The following is a 15895-nucleotide window of genomic DNA, read 5'->3' as shown; positions in this document are numbered from 1 at the left end:
CTTATATCCGACATGGAACCCATGGTTGAAACTTTTCAGCAAGTGTATTTATACTATAATTATTAAATTCCAGACCCTTTTGCTTGTGCGTCTGGAGGTGCTTGGACGTGCTTTGACATCGGCATTGTTACGTGTAAAGAATGACTGCAGTAACTGGCTGTGCTTACGTATGGAACACAAGCAAGCCAGGAATCCAGATATTTGACATAGCTGGGAAGCCCTGGCAAAGGTGGCCACATGCCTAGCTCCGATCGTGTAGTTTCTGCCATAGGCCACTGCACGTGCACTCGACAAATTCCATCACTCATAGTTACACAATGTGTGAAGCAAAAATGCCTCAAATTTTATCATACGTCAGGTCACGTGACTAAGAATAGATCATTTTTATTCTGACAACTCCTCATGCCTATTTTCTTCATTCCTTTTTTTTTTTATTTTTTGAAGCCAATAGATTGAAGTTATACAGCCAAAGCAGCAGGAAGTTGCACCCTTCCAAATTCTGGACAGGAAAGGCAAGACTGTGTGTGCTGCTTTAACTAAACACAGATTGTGTGCAAACCAGTGAACATAATCTGAGACCACTGTGCTGAACAGCCATTTTTGTTGGGCAAAGAGTCAAGAAGCTGAAAACACCTGAGAAGTTAAGAAAGATTGCCATATCACTCATTTCACAGAATGACAATATTCTTCAGAGAGGCATCGGCCAGAGCCTTCAGAAGAATAATTACTACACGCTGTTTGGCATTCTGTTCGAGAGGCGATGGTATTCCTGTTTCATTGAATTCGTAATTTATTTTAGCTTTTCACGCAATGGATGCGACATGGCATCTTTTGTATAGGTTGTGTGGTTTCAATAAAATTTAGGTTGTTCAGCCAGGACGTGTTCTGTCTACGTTCCACCTCGTCTTTTTTTAATATTTTCTCTTGCACTTCATCAGCACTAGCAGTGAACCATTACTAACTCATCAAACTTCCCGTGTTAGAGCACAGTCGACTAAAGCAATGCCAGTTACCAAAAAAAAAAGCAGCACACTGGCAAATGGCACATTTCTTGTCAGTGCTATTTCCATGCTGAGCTGCTGTCCAATGTGTTGGTAGCATGGACAGGACAGGCATTCTGACATCAGTAAATGCCCTTTGCTAGGCTGACTAATTGCACTGAATATAAGGTCATGCAAAGCATTGCCGTAAGCAACTGCTCCAGACTACAGTTACTGAGCAACAGAATACATACCTTGACTCCCATTTCTTGGTCCTTTTCCAGAGCCAGCTCCGCGAACGACCATAGCAGCTTGTGGTTGCTTAGCCTGAAAGCAAAATCAGTAAGCTGTCCATGAGTAAATACTGTATACTGAGAGATAAAACATCATAGACTGCAGGCACAAGTTTCATTCTTCCCACATATTACGAGCACAGCATAGAGACTACCAGGTGCTTTAGAAGTCGGCAAACCTAAATTCAAACCGCAATTCTCAATTCCATCCTCAATGCTGGGCATGCATAGGTAGTAAGTTATTAAGCTTCTTCCATATACTTTTGTGCCTGGGTGTACAGTACGGTTCAATATTAAAGCGAACGCGTAATTAGCATTCAAAGCAGCATTACTTTAACATATCCTCAACTACACAGGAAAGAAGTACTTGTTGTGTTAGGTAGACCCATACTGGTAACACACTACTGACAAGACCTTCGCATCAAAACTCAGTTTAATCAGTCCTGAAATTCCAATTTGACATTCTTTAACAGTCGACTGTACTGCGCACCTGTGTGGTGCAAAATATGTAAAATAATTATATCACCACCATGTCCAGAAATAAACAAGAAAGCTTAAACAATAAGCATCATTAAGCTAACAAGTTCTGCAGAGGTATGAGACTGGGCTAGCTGGTGTTTCAATCTTGTCAAGCATCACGAAACTGGACAAACGACACAAAAAAAAAGGGGGGAGAGGGGGGACAAAGACAGCGCTTGTCTACATCACCCCTTTTTCACGTCCTCTGGCCAGTTTCGCACTGTTTAAGAAGACAGTTCTGCAGAAGCCCATAAGGGGGAGCAACTTCTAAGAAAGGGTAACTTGCTAATCTATTTACAAAAGTTTTCAAGGGATCTGTATAGGTTTCTATTTTAATTCTGTTCTTCCTTTCAGTTACATGCTAATTTTTTATCTCCTGCCTAAACATCACTTAGCTAAGTTGCTTCTTTTCTAGGACAACGTCTGGAGAATGTTGCACACAGCTGTTCCCACCAAAATAATATGTGCTAGCAGGTATACTTATGAGCTTAGGTGCACACAGAAATACATTCCTGTCTTTAAAGGGACACTATAGGTTACTATTATTATTATTATTATTTGTTTTGCACACATATACACATATACACAGGTAACAGGAAAGGGATAGCGAGGAGCAGGCTGGCAACTGCCACCGGAAGGGGCACAACGCCTGCCTACTCTTCTGAAGGGAGGCGACAGCAAACACAGAAATGGAAGATAGGAAGGAGGGGAGGAAAGAGGAAAAATGAAAGGAGAGCAACAGGACAAATCTAAAGACCAAAGTAGAACACTGCAACAGGACAAATCTAAAGACTAAAGTAGAACTCTGCAGCCGGAATTAAAGTGACGCCGCGTCGAACAGCCTCCACAATTATCAACCACGTCCATGGCTAGTTCGCTATGCGGCTGATTGTGTTCTCCACGATGAGACGCCAAGTGAAGCTGCACGTAATCACCGTTTCACGTATTCACCTGCACGTAATCACCGGTTCACAATATACACTACAAGGTGTTTGAACCCGCCGCCTCCCATCTTCGAAGGAAGAAGCGTTAGGGTACAGTTCTGATCACACACAGTAGGGCCGGTCACTAAAGGTCACGCTACAACTGAATGTCGAATGTTCATGCTACAAACGTGAACCTAAGTTAGTTAGGTCTATAAAGGTTAGTAGGGCGCGATGGGCCTGATCACGTTTAGATGCACAGCCACTGGGGTATAAACATTCCTCGAGTGTCGCACACCGCAGGCCAAGGAGATGATAGTTTCTCACTAGTGACATGCGCTGCGCACTGAAAGCGGGACACTCAAGTATAAGGTGCTGAAGTGTCTCGTAACAGCCACAAGACGTACACAATGGACTTTCCGCACGCCCTTGTCTGTATAAACGTTCGTGCACGTTCATGCAACCAACCCTCAGCTTGAGCAGTTGTGCTCTAGCGCGACGAGGCAAGCCTCGACCACGAACACGGGGCGGGAACGTTCCATTTGCGACACGCTGATCTGGATGCTGCTTGAGTAGGTGGCGACGAATCAACAGACGAGCGTCATCAAGCTTGCACGTAATTTCTGGGCAGTCACAGTTGTTATGAACGCAACTTGAAGCGAGCCGATCAGCCTCTTCATTGCCGGCGATTCCTACGTGTGAAGGTATCCATTGAGCAACGAGACATACCCCACGTGATGTAATTTTGCTCGCAGAGTCATTAATGCTGCGCACAAGTGGACAATCAAGCTCACTGCGTTGTAACCTGCTAAGGGCAGCACGGGAGTCCGTAAAGATGACAACCTTCGATGTAATTAACTCCTCTTGCACGTATTTCAGTGCAACATTAATCGTTGCTAGTTCCGCAGTTGTTGACGAAGTCAATCTAAATCTTCTAAAGATTTAGATTCTAAAGACGAAGTCAATCTTCTAAAGATGCTTGTCAACGTCATAAGATCTCTGATCGCCGGTCGCCAGACTCCAGCAGCGTCAGCAGCAGAGCAACTTTTGGAGGCACTCGTTCCTGTCCTCGATGGCCTTCGCTAGACGTTTTACCGGAAACAATTCTAACAGTTGTTAGCAGCCTCGCCCCTTTGTGCTGCAATGGAATGTCAGGTCGATGCGACCGCGGCACGCTGATTTAGTCCTTCGATTAGTCGCTATGAAGACTCCACCAGACATTGTAGCGCTTCAGGAAACTAACGTCAGGAAAGACGAATATCGATTGCCAGGCTTCGTGGGTGTCCACAGTAACACTCGATGCGCGGAACCAGCTTGTGGCTCTTTCCAGTGTATGGAGGCGGCGCATACGCGCAATGCTTCAAAAGCATCAGTGTACGTTCGTGCTGACTTGGACTTCGCGGTTATTGACACAGACGGCATTTGTGACGATGAGTTTGAGTGTGCCGCTGTTACTGTGAGCCTCAGAGGTGTGTGTACGACGGTGGCAAGCATATACCACAGGCCTACACGTTCTTCCGATACGTCGCTACTTGAGTGCTTAGTGTCTCGGTGTGGTGCCTCGTTTGTGTTATGCGGGGACTTTAATGCACACCATCCACGATGTTGTAGCCGTCCCCAAGACAATCGTGGGGCAGAGATTAACGAGTTCATTATCAAGAACGATCTCCAAATACTGAATGATGGTTCACCGACATTTATTGGTAGAGGAAAAGAGCATTCCACAATAGACCTTGCGATAACAACGAGAGATGTGTGCTTAGCCTGGTCATGTGAACCCGACCCGTGGGGCTCCGATCACCTACCCATTTGGTTAACACCAACACATACTGCGGGTCGCCAGGATGTCGTTTATACAGTTACTAACTGGGACAAGTTCCGACAGCTGATCTCAGAGGCACCATCTCAAGACAGCCTATTTAAACATATGAGTGAGTGCTTACAAAAAGCTACAGTACGACGAAGACGGAATATCGGCAAACCAAATCCCGATCTCAAGCTTTTGCGGCTCCGCGCATGTCGACGGCGCGCTTATAGACGGGCGCAGCGCTCTAAACGACGCACCGACTGGACTATATACAATCGCCTTGATGCAGCCATACGGCGGCATACAAAACAACTTCGTCGCAAGAGCTGGGAAGCTTTGTGTAGTTCGTTGCATACTGGAAGTGGTTTTGGAAATGTATGGCGCATACTGAAGGCTCTCCGCACTCCTGAAATCTGCAAGAATCCTACGGCTACATTGAGCATAGCGACTGGCCAGTCACCAAAAGTAATAGCAGAGGCATTTGCAGACCTTTTCGTCTCTCATGCATCCAGTGCCACCACAATTAGCGACCTTCCTTGTTTGACAAGTCACAGCACCGTAATCGCTTCCTACGGTCCAGCTTGCCAGATGGACGAGGCAGATTTCACTCTTGAGGAGCTGCGACACGCGCTGAGCCTCTCCAAACGCCGCACTGCTCCAGGCGCAGATGGTGTGACGTATCAAGCATTGCGGAACGTTGATAAGAGTTTCCATGACCGTATATTGGACGAGTATAACGAAGTATGGAGAACCGGTGTAATCCCTGCTGAGTGGAAATCGTCCGTCGTAATACCAATTTTAAAGCCCGGGCGTCCGGCAAGGCACCTGAAGTCCTACCGACCAATATCCCTAACTTCAAACATCATCAAGTTAATGGAGCGAATGGTCTTGTTTCGCTTAGATGTCAGGCTAGAGGAGCTGAATTTTTTCCCTGATGTCATGAGTGGCTTTCGTCGCCGCCGTTCGGCTCTGGACAGCATATCAGACCTCGTCTCAGCACTCGAATTTGCTAAAGAAAACAAGCATTCCGCCTACATGCTCTTCCTGGACATACAGCAAGCTTTCGATTCAGTTCCGCACAAGGCGATTATTTTCGCTCTTGCAACCGCGGGAATTTCGGGTCGTCTGCTCCAGTTTGTGCGTAATTTTCTGTCGGGGCGCCGGATGAAAGTGCGTGTCGGAGGAGTAACTAGTGAATACCGAAATGTGACGTGTGGTGTTCCACAGGGCAGCGTATTATCACCGCTTTTGTTTAACGCGGCACTCGCCGCGCTTCCAAGTCGTTTGCCTCGAGACACTGACTTCCCTGTGAGCATAGCTGTCTACGCAGATGACATTGCTCTGTGAATAAGCGGCCCTTCGCACCTTGGTCCGCGACTTCGTGCAAGCTTGCAAAGAGCTCTCAACACTACTTCGGAGTACTTGGGTGAAGTTGGCCTGCTCATATCACCTGCTAAGTCGGCTGCAATAGCATATCACCCGAAACAACGCGCTCGTCGAACAATGAGCCGACTGTATCTTGACGAAACGCCTATAAACTGGGTGCAACAACACCGTTATTTGGGCTTAATTGTGGATGATCGCATCTCTTGGCGTCCTGCCGTTAAATCTGTACGACGCAAATCGCACTCCCTTCTTAAGTATGTGGCCGCCTTAACTGCTCGAGGTGCTGGTTGCGACCAAACAACGGCTCTTCAGGTGTACCAGTCATCTGTACTTTCAGGCATGCTGTACGCATTACCAATTTTGAACATACCACCTAGTTTGATGGCCCAACTGGAGCGAGATCATCGCGTTGCCCTTCGACTAATGCTTGGATTACCTCGTGAGGCGCAATCTATTGCATTACTTACTGAAGCGCATCAGTTACCCCTGAGGCTGCAAGCAGATCAGAGAGCTCTGTATCACATTGAGCGTCTGCACCGCGCATCGAATGGTCAATCGCTCCTTGATCGTCTGATTCACCGCCCATTATCTCGCATGGGAAAAATGGCGGCATTATTTATGGATATCACTACCATTTCTGAACATGCTGCTTCAGATACGTCTCCGCCTCCAAAAGGTATCACGAAACACGTATTCCCCATTTTCCTCACAATCCCTGACATGCACAAAAAGTCTGATATGGCTGTTTCGGCAATATTTCAATTGGCTCAGTCTCACTTGTTCGAAAAGTTTCCAGATTATCTTCAAGTTTTCACGGATGCATATGTACACAACGACGGTCAAGGCGCCTCTGCAGCTTTTTACTGCCCTTCAACAGAAGTACGACGTATCTTTCAAATACCTCATCCTACTATGAAGTCAATTTAAAGTGATAAAGCAATGCACTAGAACGTCTAAGGCGTCAATATAATAGCGAACAGAGCTTTAGTAACCGAGGAATTGAGGTAAATGCATGACACGATTTAAGACTCCCCAGCGACATTCCGGTACTAGCCCGATGACGAAAGCACTCCCCATCATAATTTATGTCACTAGTACTCAACTACTCATATTAAAAAGATAATTTCATTAGATTATAAGACGGAAGAAAATGCTACTTCTCTACTTATATTAGATTCTAAGAAAAAATAACATTTTGACGTTACCCTTGAGTGGTATGGGTGGTCGAAAGGTTTCGCTTTCGCTAGACTCTGCGCCGCGTGCGCATTGGAGTTTCAGTTGTTTCGTTATCGCGTCATGCTGCGCTGGTACTGCTGGCTCGCGAAACTTGCATTTGAAACAAGCAGCGAGAATTCCATGTCCATGTCATGTCGCGGGGTGCGCAAACGATCCGCGGAACTTGGCCAAGGGCAGTTGCAGCGGCGAATCCAACGTTACTTATCACTGTGTGCCAACGAGTGAACCTCTCCATTTGAAATGGTTAAGTGCCGTACCTCTGCCACAGCGCGTTGGCGAAGAGCCAACAAATCGCATAGTGTGCTCACTGCACTTTCGACCAGGGGATTACGAGTTCAACGCCGACTTACTGAAGTCGTGTGGAGTGACTTTCAAAGCTATGCTTTCCCGTAGCACTGTTCCGTCGGTCTTGCCTGCATTCTCCGAAGTGCAAGAACAACTGCAGGTCGAAGACGGGGCCGGTGAGTGCCGCATTTGGTCTTCACGAAGGAAAAGCTACAAATGTGCAAATATGTACAGCCATGACATACAGTTGCCGTTGTAGTAGTACGCAACTACGCCAGCAGCGCGAGCCCTCAGCAGCAGGTCACGTTCATCAGTGCTTAAATCGCTGAAGTCAAGCCCAGCATCGTGAGCCAATGTATCATTGTCACGGTCGTTCATTGCAAAGAGCGTCGAAGTTGGCGTCATAAAATAAAGAACCAGCGTATCATCGCACGCTTTCCCTTTCGCTAGCCACCATAGTTCCACTTTCACGCTGCTGTTGGCTCTATCTTGGCTCTGTTTCTGGCCGTGCGTTTGCGTTTTGCGCAGAAAAGCCATAGCGCCATCTGCGGGCGCTGTTTCACTCACCTATGGCACAACGTTACTATGAGAACATGACGTCACCACTCCTTGATCGGAGGGCGGGCGATTTGAACTGCGCTAGAGGTACGCGGACGCTTCAGAACGCATTTTCTCTTAATATAAGTCTCTTCTTCGCATGAAACAAGTATTTCAAGGTTTCTGGGATGGTATTTCAACAGTCCACGTTGACTTAATATTAACCTATAGTGTCCCTTTAAGAGCACGAAAACTTGAGTTATTTCGTACAGCATCACAATGCATACAATACAACAGAGAGAAGGCACACAGCCTATGAAGAAACTGACTGCACATTTATGCATTTTGTGGCATAATTTTTGCAGATAAGCGTTTGCAGTGAAGTACAGCCCCTCAAATTGCCGTGAGGACAGTCTGTGAGCTGTGCTTGCTTTCCCAAAACATTAATTTTGCACTGAAAGGCTGAAGTGCACCAGGCACTGCTACTGGCTAATCACTGGCTTCAGCAGAGGCAGGACAGCAGAGGCAGGACAAGAATATATGCCCAACATAAAGACACTACAGCTGGCATAGACTGCTGCAACTCAAAGCGCATATTTAATTAGGCGTGACCCATGCACCGATAAGTCTTATTTTCTCCCCACTGAAACTTGCCCATTCGCTTCTGCTGCTTTCTCTGACCAGTGTACACTGTCACAATACAAGCTCATGCTAGTCAGCTACTCAGATTATGAGTAAAAGCAACTGTAAACTTCCTAAGCCTTTTCATAAATGTGAAAGGCACCACATTTAGCCTCACTCACCTCGAGAGGTAGTCAACATAATATTGAAGTCCTGGGAATGTTTTGTCCTGCAGCTCCCCAGACAGAATACTGCACGGCAGAGTCAACAGAAAAAATATTAACAATGGCACACGTGGTCAGCGAAAGTGAAAGATCGGACAACTGTATGTAAAGGCCTAACACTGTATTTAAAAGAGATGCATTGTCATACCACCTGGCACAATTATTCCCAATTTCTAATTAGACTATGTTCAGAATCACTCTGATTAATGTGCCATTGTTCTCACTATGAAAGTGGCACCACAAACCTGGACTTCCCTTACGCAAATGCAGTGGTTCATGGTTTCGGATAAGGACAGGATCTGCCTATTTGCCAGCATGGTTATGCAGAATGGGACGCACTGATTCTGCACTCTGTACTCATACAAAATGAGAAAGGAGACATATACAGTTGAACCTCCATGTAACAAAGTCGGTAAATTTTGCTATATCGAAATTCAACCTTTCACGCAAATAAGTACAGTTGCTGATGTATTTTAGCGACATAAAAGGGGCCATGAAATTTTCCAAATTATCGGAAAATCAGAAAAAGCAAATTTCAATTAGAAAAAAAAAATCATTTTGTTGAATTTGAGAGTCACCAACGAAAGATATGGTTTAATGCAGTGTCGACAATATTTTCACACTGGCAGTGCGTAGTCAAGCCAACCATGCTTGCGCGTTCATTCCACCACGGTGGTTGATAGTGTCGCTTGCAGTGGGACGTCGCTATCACGAAAAGCACAGGCAATGCAGGGAGCAAATGCTTTGTCAAGCCTCTCATTTTAACGTGTCTCTGAAGCTAAAGATTGCGCAACCTCGAATACTAAACATGCGGGAAGACAGTGCACGATGCGACGCTATCTCAGCTTGCCTAGTCCTTGCACACACAACACATTACCTCTAAAACAGGGCATGCAGGCTGCATATGTGCTCAGCCACACTGGCAGCCATGTGCAGCCATGGCGGCTGTGCTAGAAAATGGGACGTGCGCCAACCTAGTTGGTTGGTGACCTAGATAGTTGGTGACAACCTAAGAATTACTAGCAAGCTCCACCCATAAATATGCAGTGCACCTGCCCTTCACCTTCGGAAGAGAGCCGAGCCAGCTGGAGCTCACTAGCAGCTTAATGACTCTGCTCTGATAACGTAAGTGCTGGACTAACTGGAAGATAAAAGCTTTTGTTTCAAGTTAAAATATTATCTTTGACTGAGCCATGATATCAGGATCACCCATAAAATTTGCCCTAGACATTCATGTTTCATCCTGAGACCAGTGACACACATAGAGATCTGTACGGGAGGAAAACAGAGCTATACCGCTTGGCATCAGGAAAATAAGTGAGACTTGTTGGTTGTATACAATTTGTGCATAACTGTGAGTTTACTCCTGCGGACGCAGCACTCTATCGAGGGGGAGGAATAGGCTCACTGTGTTTTTGTGGGTGGAGCTTGTTCATAATGTTTAGGTTGTCACTGACTGTAGTGCATCTGCTAGAAATGCATCTATCTTGACATCTTGCTCCAAAATTATCTCTGTTCTTCATTTCATAGAGTTATGCAGAATTAGAACGAGGTTAAGCTCTGGAACCAAACTTTTTGGACATGTTTTGTTGACACCACTTTCAAAAACAGCATCCCTTTAATGTATGGTGCAGCTTCACGACAATGTGACATGCATTTAGGTACAAGTGTTGCCATCTGGTTTAGCTTCACAGCACAGCATAGTGCTAAAATCATTCCAGAAGGCAAACATTGGGCAAATGCACATTACCAGTTTCGCTAGTAATTCTGCATGTACTATATTTAGCATTTACATGAGTATCTTCCGGGACCCAACAATACTGTTTAGGCGTCTCAAACCAAAATAACACTATGTAAGTATAGAAAAAATGTGAGCAACATTGAGAGAAATTAACAAGATGAAGAGTTCCACTACAGTACACGGTTAATAAGTGACTTCTTTAAGTTCTTTTTAAACAAGTGCAATGAAGGAAGACATGCAATATATCAAAATTCAAGTTATTCCAACCCAAAAGTGTCTAAAAAATCTAAAATAAATCGACTGTAATTGGTTCATGCTTTTGGTAACAGAAAACGGTGTATGGTGTGTTCTTTATTTATTGTAGACTGATGCAGAGAAACTGTGGTTACTTAATTTTGTTGTGCAAGAGCTTGCAGGTGGCATAAGCTTGCAGCGCCCTCCTACGGCACTAGCACCAGCAACGCTAAACCATTTGTGCAACTACAGTCAAACCTTATTATAATGAAGAGACATTCGACATAAAAACACTTTCGTCACATATCTGACACTCCCTGTAAGCGTACAATTGTTACCTTGTAATATCAGACTGACTATGTTATATCTGATAATTCGTTATAGCCGTGTTTTTTATGCAGTCAATGACGGATTTGTAGGACATATCTGATCATCCAGATACCTTCGCGGCACCACCAAGTACCCGATAGTGCCAATGCATAACAACATCTGAAATTTCCTATGCGGAAACTCTTCGGTTTTTGATTTACTGCACTTTTTGCCGTGACTGCAGGTCTGAAATGACAATAAATGAAGCTACCACTGCCGCCATTTTTGTTATCTCGCAGCCTCGAACCAGCACTTTCGCATGCTGATGTGCCAGCAGCAATAGCAGCTGTAGCCACTAATATGGCAATTGATGCTAGGCCTAGCTGCTTCGACGTTTGATACCAAGCTTCCTGCTGTTCCGTGCTGTGTATTCAAAGAATTTGCTACTTCCAGCAATGGGGCCAACTCTGCCTTTGTCATCCTCGCCGATGGCTTCGAAAAGCGGAACGTGCAGCAAGGGTCAACCGTCGCACTATGTGCCGGTTCCCAAAAGTCTACTTCGCTGCAATACAGCAATTTTATGCGGTGAAGCATATGCAATGTATTGCAATTAATCATACCAAGAATGCTAAGGGGCCCTGTCACAGAACACAATTATGCATTGCTTAATTGTACACTCATGCAGCAACCATCTCCTGCCAGAGTACGAGCACTGGTATGCCTAATAATTGACCTGGCAGGCCTTCAGAGCCGCTTCAGGCGCGCCAGTGGCAATTTGAGTCCACAGGGGCATTAAAAGGCACACACCCTTCTTCCAGACTGCCAATATTTTCAGAGGTTTTTGTAGACACCAGGGAGTACGAACGAAACCGGACATTGACTGTATCAAGTTTCGACTGCAATACTGACTGACCTTGCCCAGAGACGCAGGCTGCTCTCGTACTCTCGGTGGGCGTGGTACAGGAGTGCGGCTGCATGCGGGCGTCCGTGACGCTTGAGGAACTGCGCACAGTCAGCCAGGTCGCAGCAGATGCCACCGTTGCTCTGCAGGAACCTCAGCAGCTTCTCATCGTCCTCGGAGAGAGCGTAGACCTTCAGCAGGGCACTATTCACCTCCTGCCAACGAACAAGCACCACTGCTGCAGCTGACAGTACTGTGAATGATTAGCTGGCCATTGTTCAGGGCTCTCCTTTACCCCCACCATTGCTAGGGTTCAGTGCTTTGGCTTGAAACATCAAAACACTGTGAGAAAAAAAAAGGTTGGTACACCAATTTTATTTTCAAAAATTCAAGTTTAACAAGGGCATCAGGCCGAATTCACACAAGGCCTTTGATATCTAATTGCTTCTCCTTGGTCAACAGCCTTTGCTCAGAATATGTTCAGAATCACAAATGGTTGGCAACTGCTCATACGAACAGCTTTTGGGGACACAGTGCTTTGTGAATACATGCCCAGTTTTTAAATTATGAACCTTAATGTTTCAAAGTTGCATGCCTGGTTATTGAGAGGCACTGTAGCGGGAACTGCAGAATAATTGTGACTGCCTGGGGTTCTTTAACATGCATCTAAAGCATGGTAAATGAGTGTTGTTGCATCTTGGCCCCATTGGAATGCAGCCACCACTGGCGAGAATCAAACCCCCAACCTAGATTCCCAGTATTCCAAGACAGGCTGGTACAGGAAAAGGAAAAACTAAGAGACTCTGCTTGGGCTATATTGTAAAATGTTGCAGCATGTTAGTGGTATATATATATGTGCGAAATGCATAAAGTACACGTTTACACTCTGCAATAGGCTGCAACAAATTACCATGTGATATTGACAGTTCTTTCTTCTCATGGCTATGCAAGACAGTATGAGGAGCAAGCCTCCTCATACACATACGAGGTTTATTCCTTACTGTAGTCATCATGCAGCCATGTGACAACACTTGCCACCACAGTTCGAATGCTCAGTAAGTTGCATAGCCCACATGTACATGCCTTGTGACAACCTTACATCAGTCAGCACCCATATCTTCGCACCATTTACCGCGACAGAAACTTTATGCCTATAGAAACGGTAAGCAGGGGCCGCAGCACATATCACTTTAGTCGGAGATACTACAGCGCTCGTTGAAAGAACAGGGAAACAGCAGGAGGAAAGGGCAGAGAGATCTTGTGTAATGTTCGGAGTGTGCACCCGTCTGCAAGGTGACGTGCTTCTTTAAATTCTATGAAAAGAATTCTCGTGTTATTCATGCAAATATGGCAAGCATGCTGTCACCAAAATGAATACATGGTCATTTAAACTAGAGACCCTAACCCACTAGTCATCAGGCTGCCAATTCAAGGCAATGAATTGGCTTAGACAGCATGTGTCATAGACAAGACTCAAGAAATGTATGGTAGTGCGAGTACAGGTACCTAATAAATTTTACCAACAAACAGCAAGGGACCATTTTCTATTGGGCCAAGTTCTTCACCAACGCAGGTATTGAAAAAATACTGAGATGCAACCTTTTCTCGGTATTCTGAACACGCACAAACAATGGACATTCTAAACAAAGAAATGAAATTCTGAGGTATTATGAGCAAAAACTATGAACATTTATGAGGCATGCTGTAATGGGGGCTCGAAATAAATTTCGGCCACCTGGTGTTCTTTAACGTGCACCTAAATCTAAGTACACAAGCGTTTTTTTGCATTTCACCCTCACCGAAAATGTGGCCACCACCACCTGGATCAACGATGCGACCTCAAGCTCAGCAGCGAAATGCCATAGCCACTGGACTACCATGGTGTGTAAACAAACAAACAAACAAACAAACAAACAAACAAACAAACAAACAAACAAACGAAAGGTACAGCCAATGTGCTTGTCCTACCATTCTGGAGTCGGAAAAAAGTTGCCTCGAGGTCTCTAAGTAGGAAGCCAGGAACTGGTGGCACTTGGCCACTTTGTCCTTGTCACCGTCACACATCTGCAACACGTCGTCGATGTCGTGCAGCTTGGGCGATGCCCTCTCGAACGCTGATGAAGGAGGCAGCAGTTCTGGGTAGAGGCTGATGAGCTGCAACGGTCACAAGGAATGCAAGGAGGAGCACAGCACGTGAGCCGACCGCTTTGGCCGCACTGTCAAAGGTAAAGTGCCTCAACGCAAGTGAAATGCAACACGGAATCAAAAAAGGCTGCATCTCAAACATCCTTGGGCATACTGCAACAGCACTGCTCATGAGAGGGATGAGCAATGAGAATGTAGGTCGTCTCAATCTAGGTCCCGTCACAACTTCCAACTGTACCTACAACATAAATTCTTCCAAATAAAATGAATTCCTGAAGTGGACACGTTAAGCCAAATTTAAAGCTCAGAACTTCTGTTTCTTTTGAAGCTTCTGCATTTTTTCGTCATTTTTCTGACAGCACACATCACCACCCAAGCAGATTCTTGCCACCTCTCGCTGTTCTACTTCCATGTATACATTTTCTTTCCTCTAGATTTTTACCCTCCTGGTGGCAACTGCCATCAGAAGGAGCACAATGCCTGTGGGCTCCCTGTGATTGTTTTACCTATGCAAGCCTAATAATAACAACTGTGCTGGAGCCCTTTCCCTCATTCAGCCAATGTGCATCCCTCTTTGCATTCCCCCTAGCTTTGCACAGCACAACCCTAATACCACAAGACTTGGTGCAATGGCATAAGCTAATGTACAGATGAACATACGTTCACCCTTTCCGTTGCTCCTAACTGCTGTTCATAGCAAAAAGAAGAAGAAAAAAAAACAAAACAATAAAAGGTATCTGAGCTCGAATGAATTAGTATCAGAACTCAGTTAAGTAATGCTGAATTGCTAAATATTGTGCGTGAAATAATAACTGCATCTTGGTAGCAATAAACGTGAGTGGCTCACCTCTCTGACGTCCAGGCCGCCCTCCTGGAAAAGCTCTTCTGCTTCAGCAAACTGCAAGTTGGAGAACTCGACGAAACCCGCCTGCAGTTGTATCCTCTGCAACACCTAGAATGCAACGGAGACAAAACACATCCTTTATACGATTGTTGTCATGGTTGGGAAATAAACTTCCAGGACATGTATAAACAATAATCACTTGAGTTCCATATACCTTCCCAATACTTCTGTCGCACGGTCACCGTCTGTTAAGGAAGTTTAATGAAACTCTCGGTAAACGGAGTTCAACACCCTCCCTAGCCAGCTGAAGGGATTACTCTTGTTCCCACAGTTCTTGAAATATACATTAATTTTTATCTGCATTAAACTTATCTTGCATGCGATTATAAAATCTTTTATTGCATAATATAACAACTCATGAACACATTAATCACATTTATGCTTGCTATTGCCCTATATTCTTGAATAGAGCAGCACTCATGATGTTTGGTTTGCCTGCACAACATATCTGATAGTGGGAGCTGGAGCTTTAGTTAAGCAGTTATGACAAGACGTGATGCAAGTACTACTCCTAGCGCAACTTGATGGCATGGTTAGCTTGACCACAGGAGGAAGTTAATTCCCCCTCTTGTGCTAGAGGCGCGAGCGTGCGTGAAGACCACAGACTCAGTGCACTCTGTGGACTTTCCATGGAAGGCTTCCTGTCTGGTTTCGGAAAGCGGCACCAGCATCGACGAACATAATTGCTTGTGCCTTCATGCTACACTCAAGTGAACGAAAATTTTGCCTTTCCTGAATCTTCCTTCACCTTGTGGGATTCCGCAGAACTGATTTGCCGCATTCTGTGTCCCTGCGCTTCGAGTTGACAATCAATTTGGCCTCGCTCTGGAATCTGCTAGCATCCTGGTTA

The 15895-nt window shown here is 45.3% G+C and overlaps 1 protein-coding gene across 1 annotated transcript in view; it reads right to left on the bottom strand.

Annotated features, from left to right (window-relative positions):
* LOC135919864 (transforming growth factor-beta receptor-associated protein 1 homolog) overlaps positions 1 to 15895 on the bottom strand; it is a 54666-nt gene that overhangs the window by 17530 nt on the left and 21241 nt on the right. The window contains exons 11-15 of the mRNA XM_065453846.1: positions 14989 to 15093; positions 13965 to 14150; positions 12009 to 12211; positions 8770 to 8838; positions 1235 to 1307 (exon numbers count right to left, since the gene is read on the bottom strand). Of these exons, the coding sequence (XP_065309918.1) occupies positions 1235 to 1307; positions 8770 to 8838; positions 12009 to 12211; positions 13965 to 14150; positions 14989 to 15093 (636 nt within the window). The remainder of the gene's footprint in view (positions 1 to 1234; positions 1308 to 8769; positions 8839 to 12008; positions 12212 to 13964; positions 14151 to 14988; positions 15094 to 15895) is intronic.

The sequence above is a fragment of the Dermacentor albipictus genome, chromosome 9 (genome assembly GCF_038994185.2).
Source record: "Dermacentor albipictus isolate Rhodes 1998 colony chromosome 9, USDA_Dalb.pri_finalv2, whole genome shotgun sequence".
Lineage (NCBI taxonomy): Eukaryota > Metazoa > Arthropoda > Arachnida > Ixodida > Ixodidae > Dermacentor > Dermacentor albipictus.
This window is presented reverse-complemented; position numbering and strand designations above follow the sequence as displayed.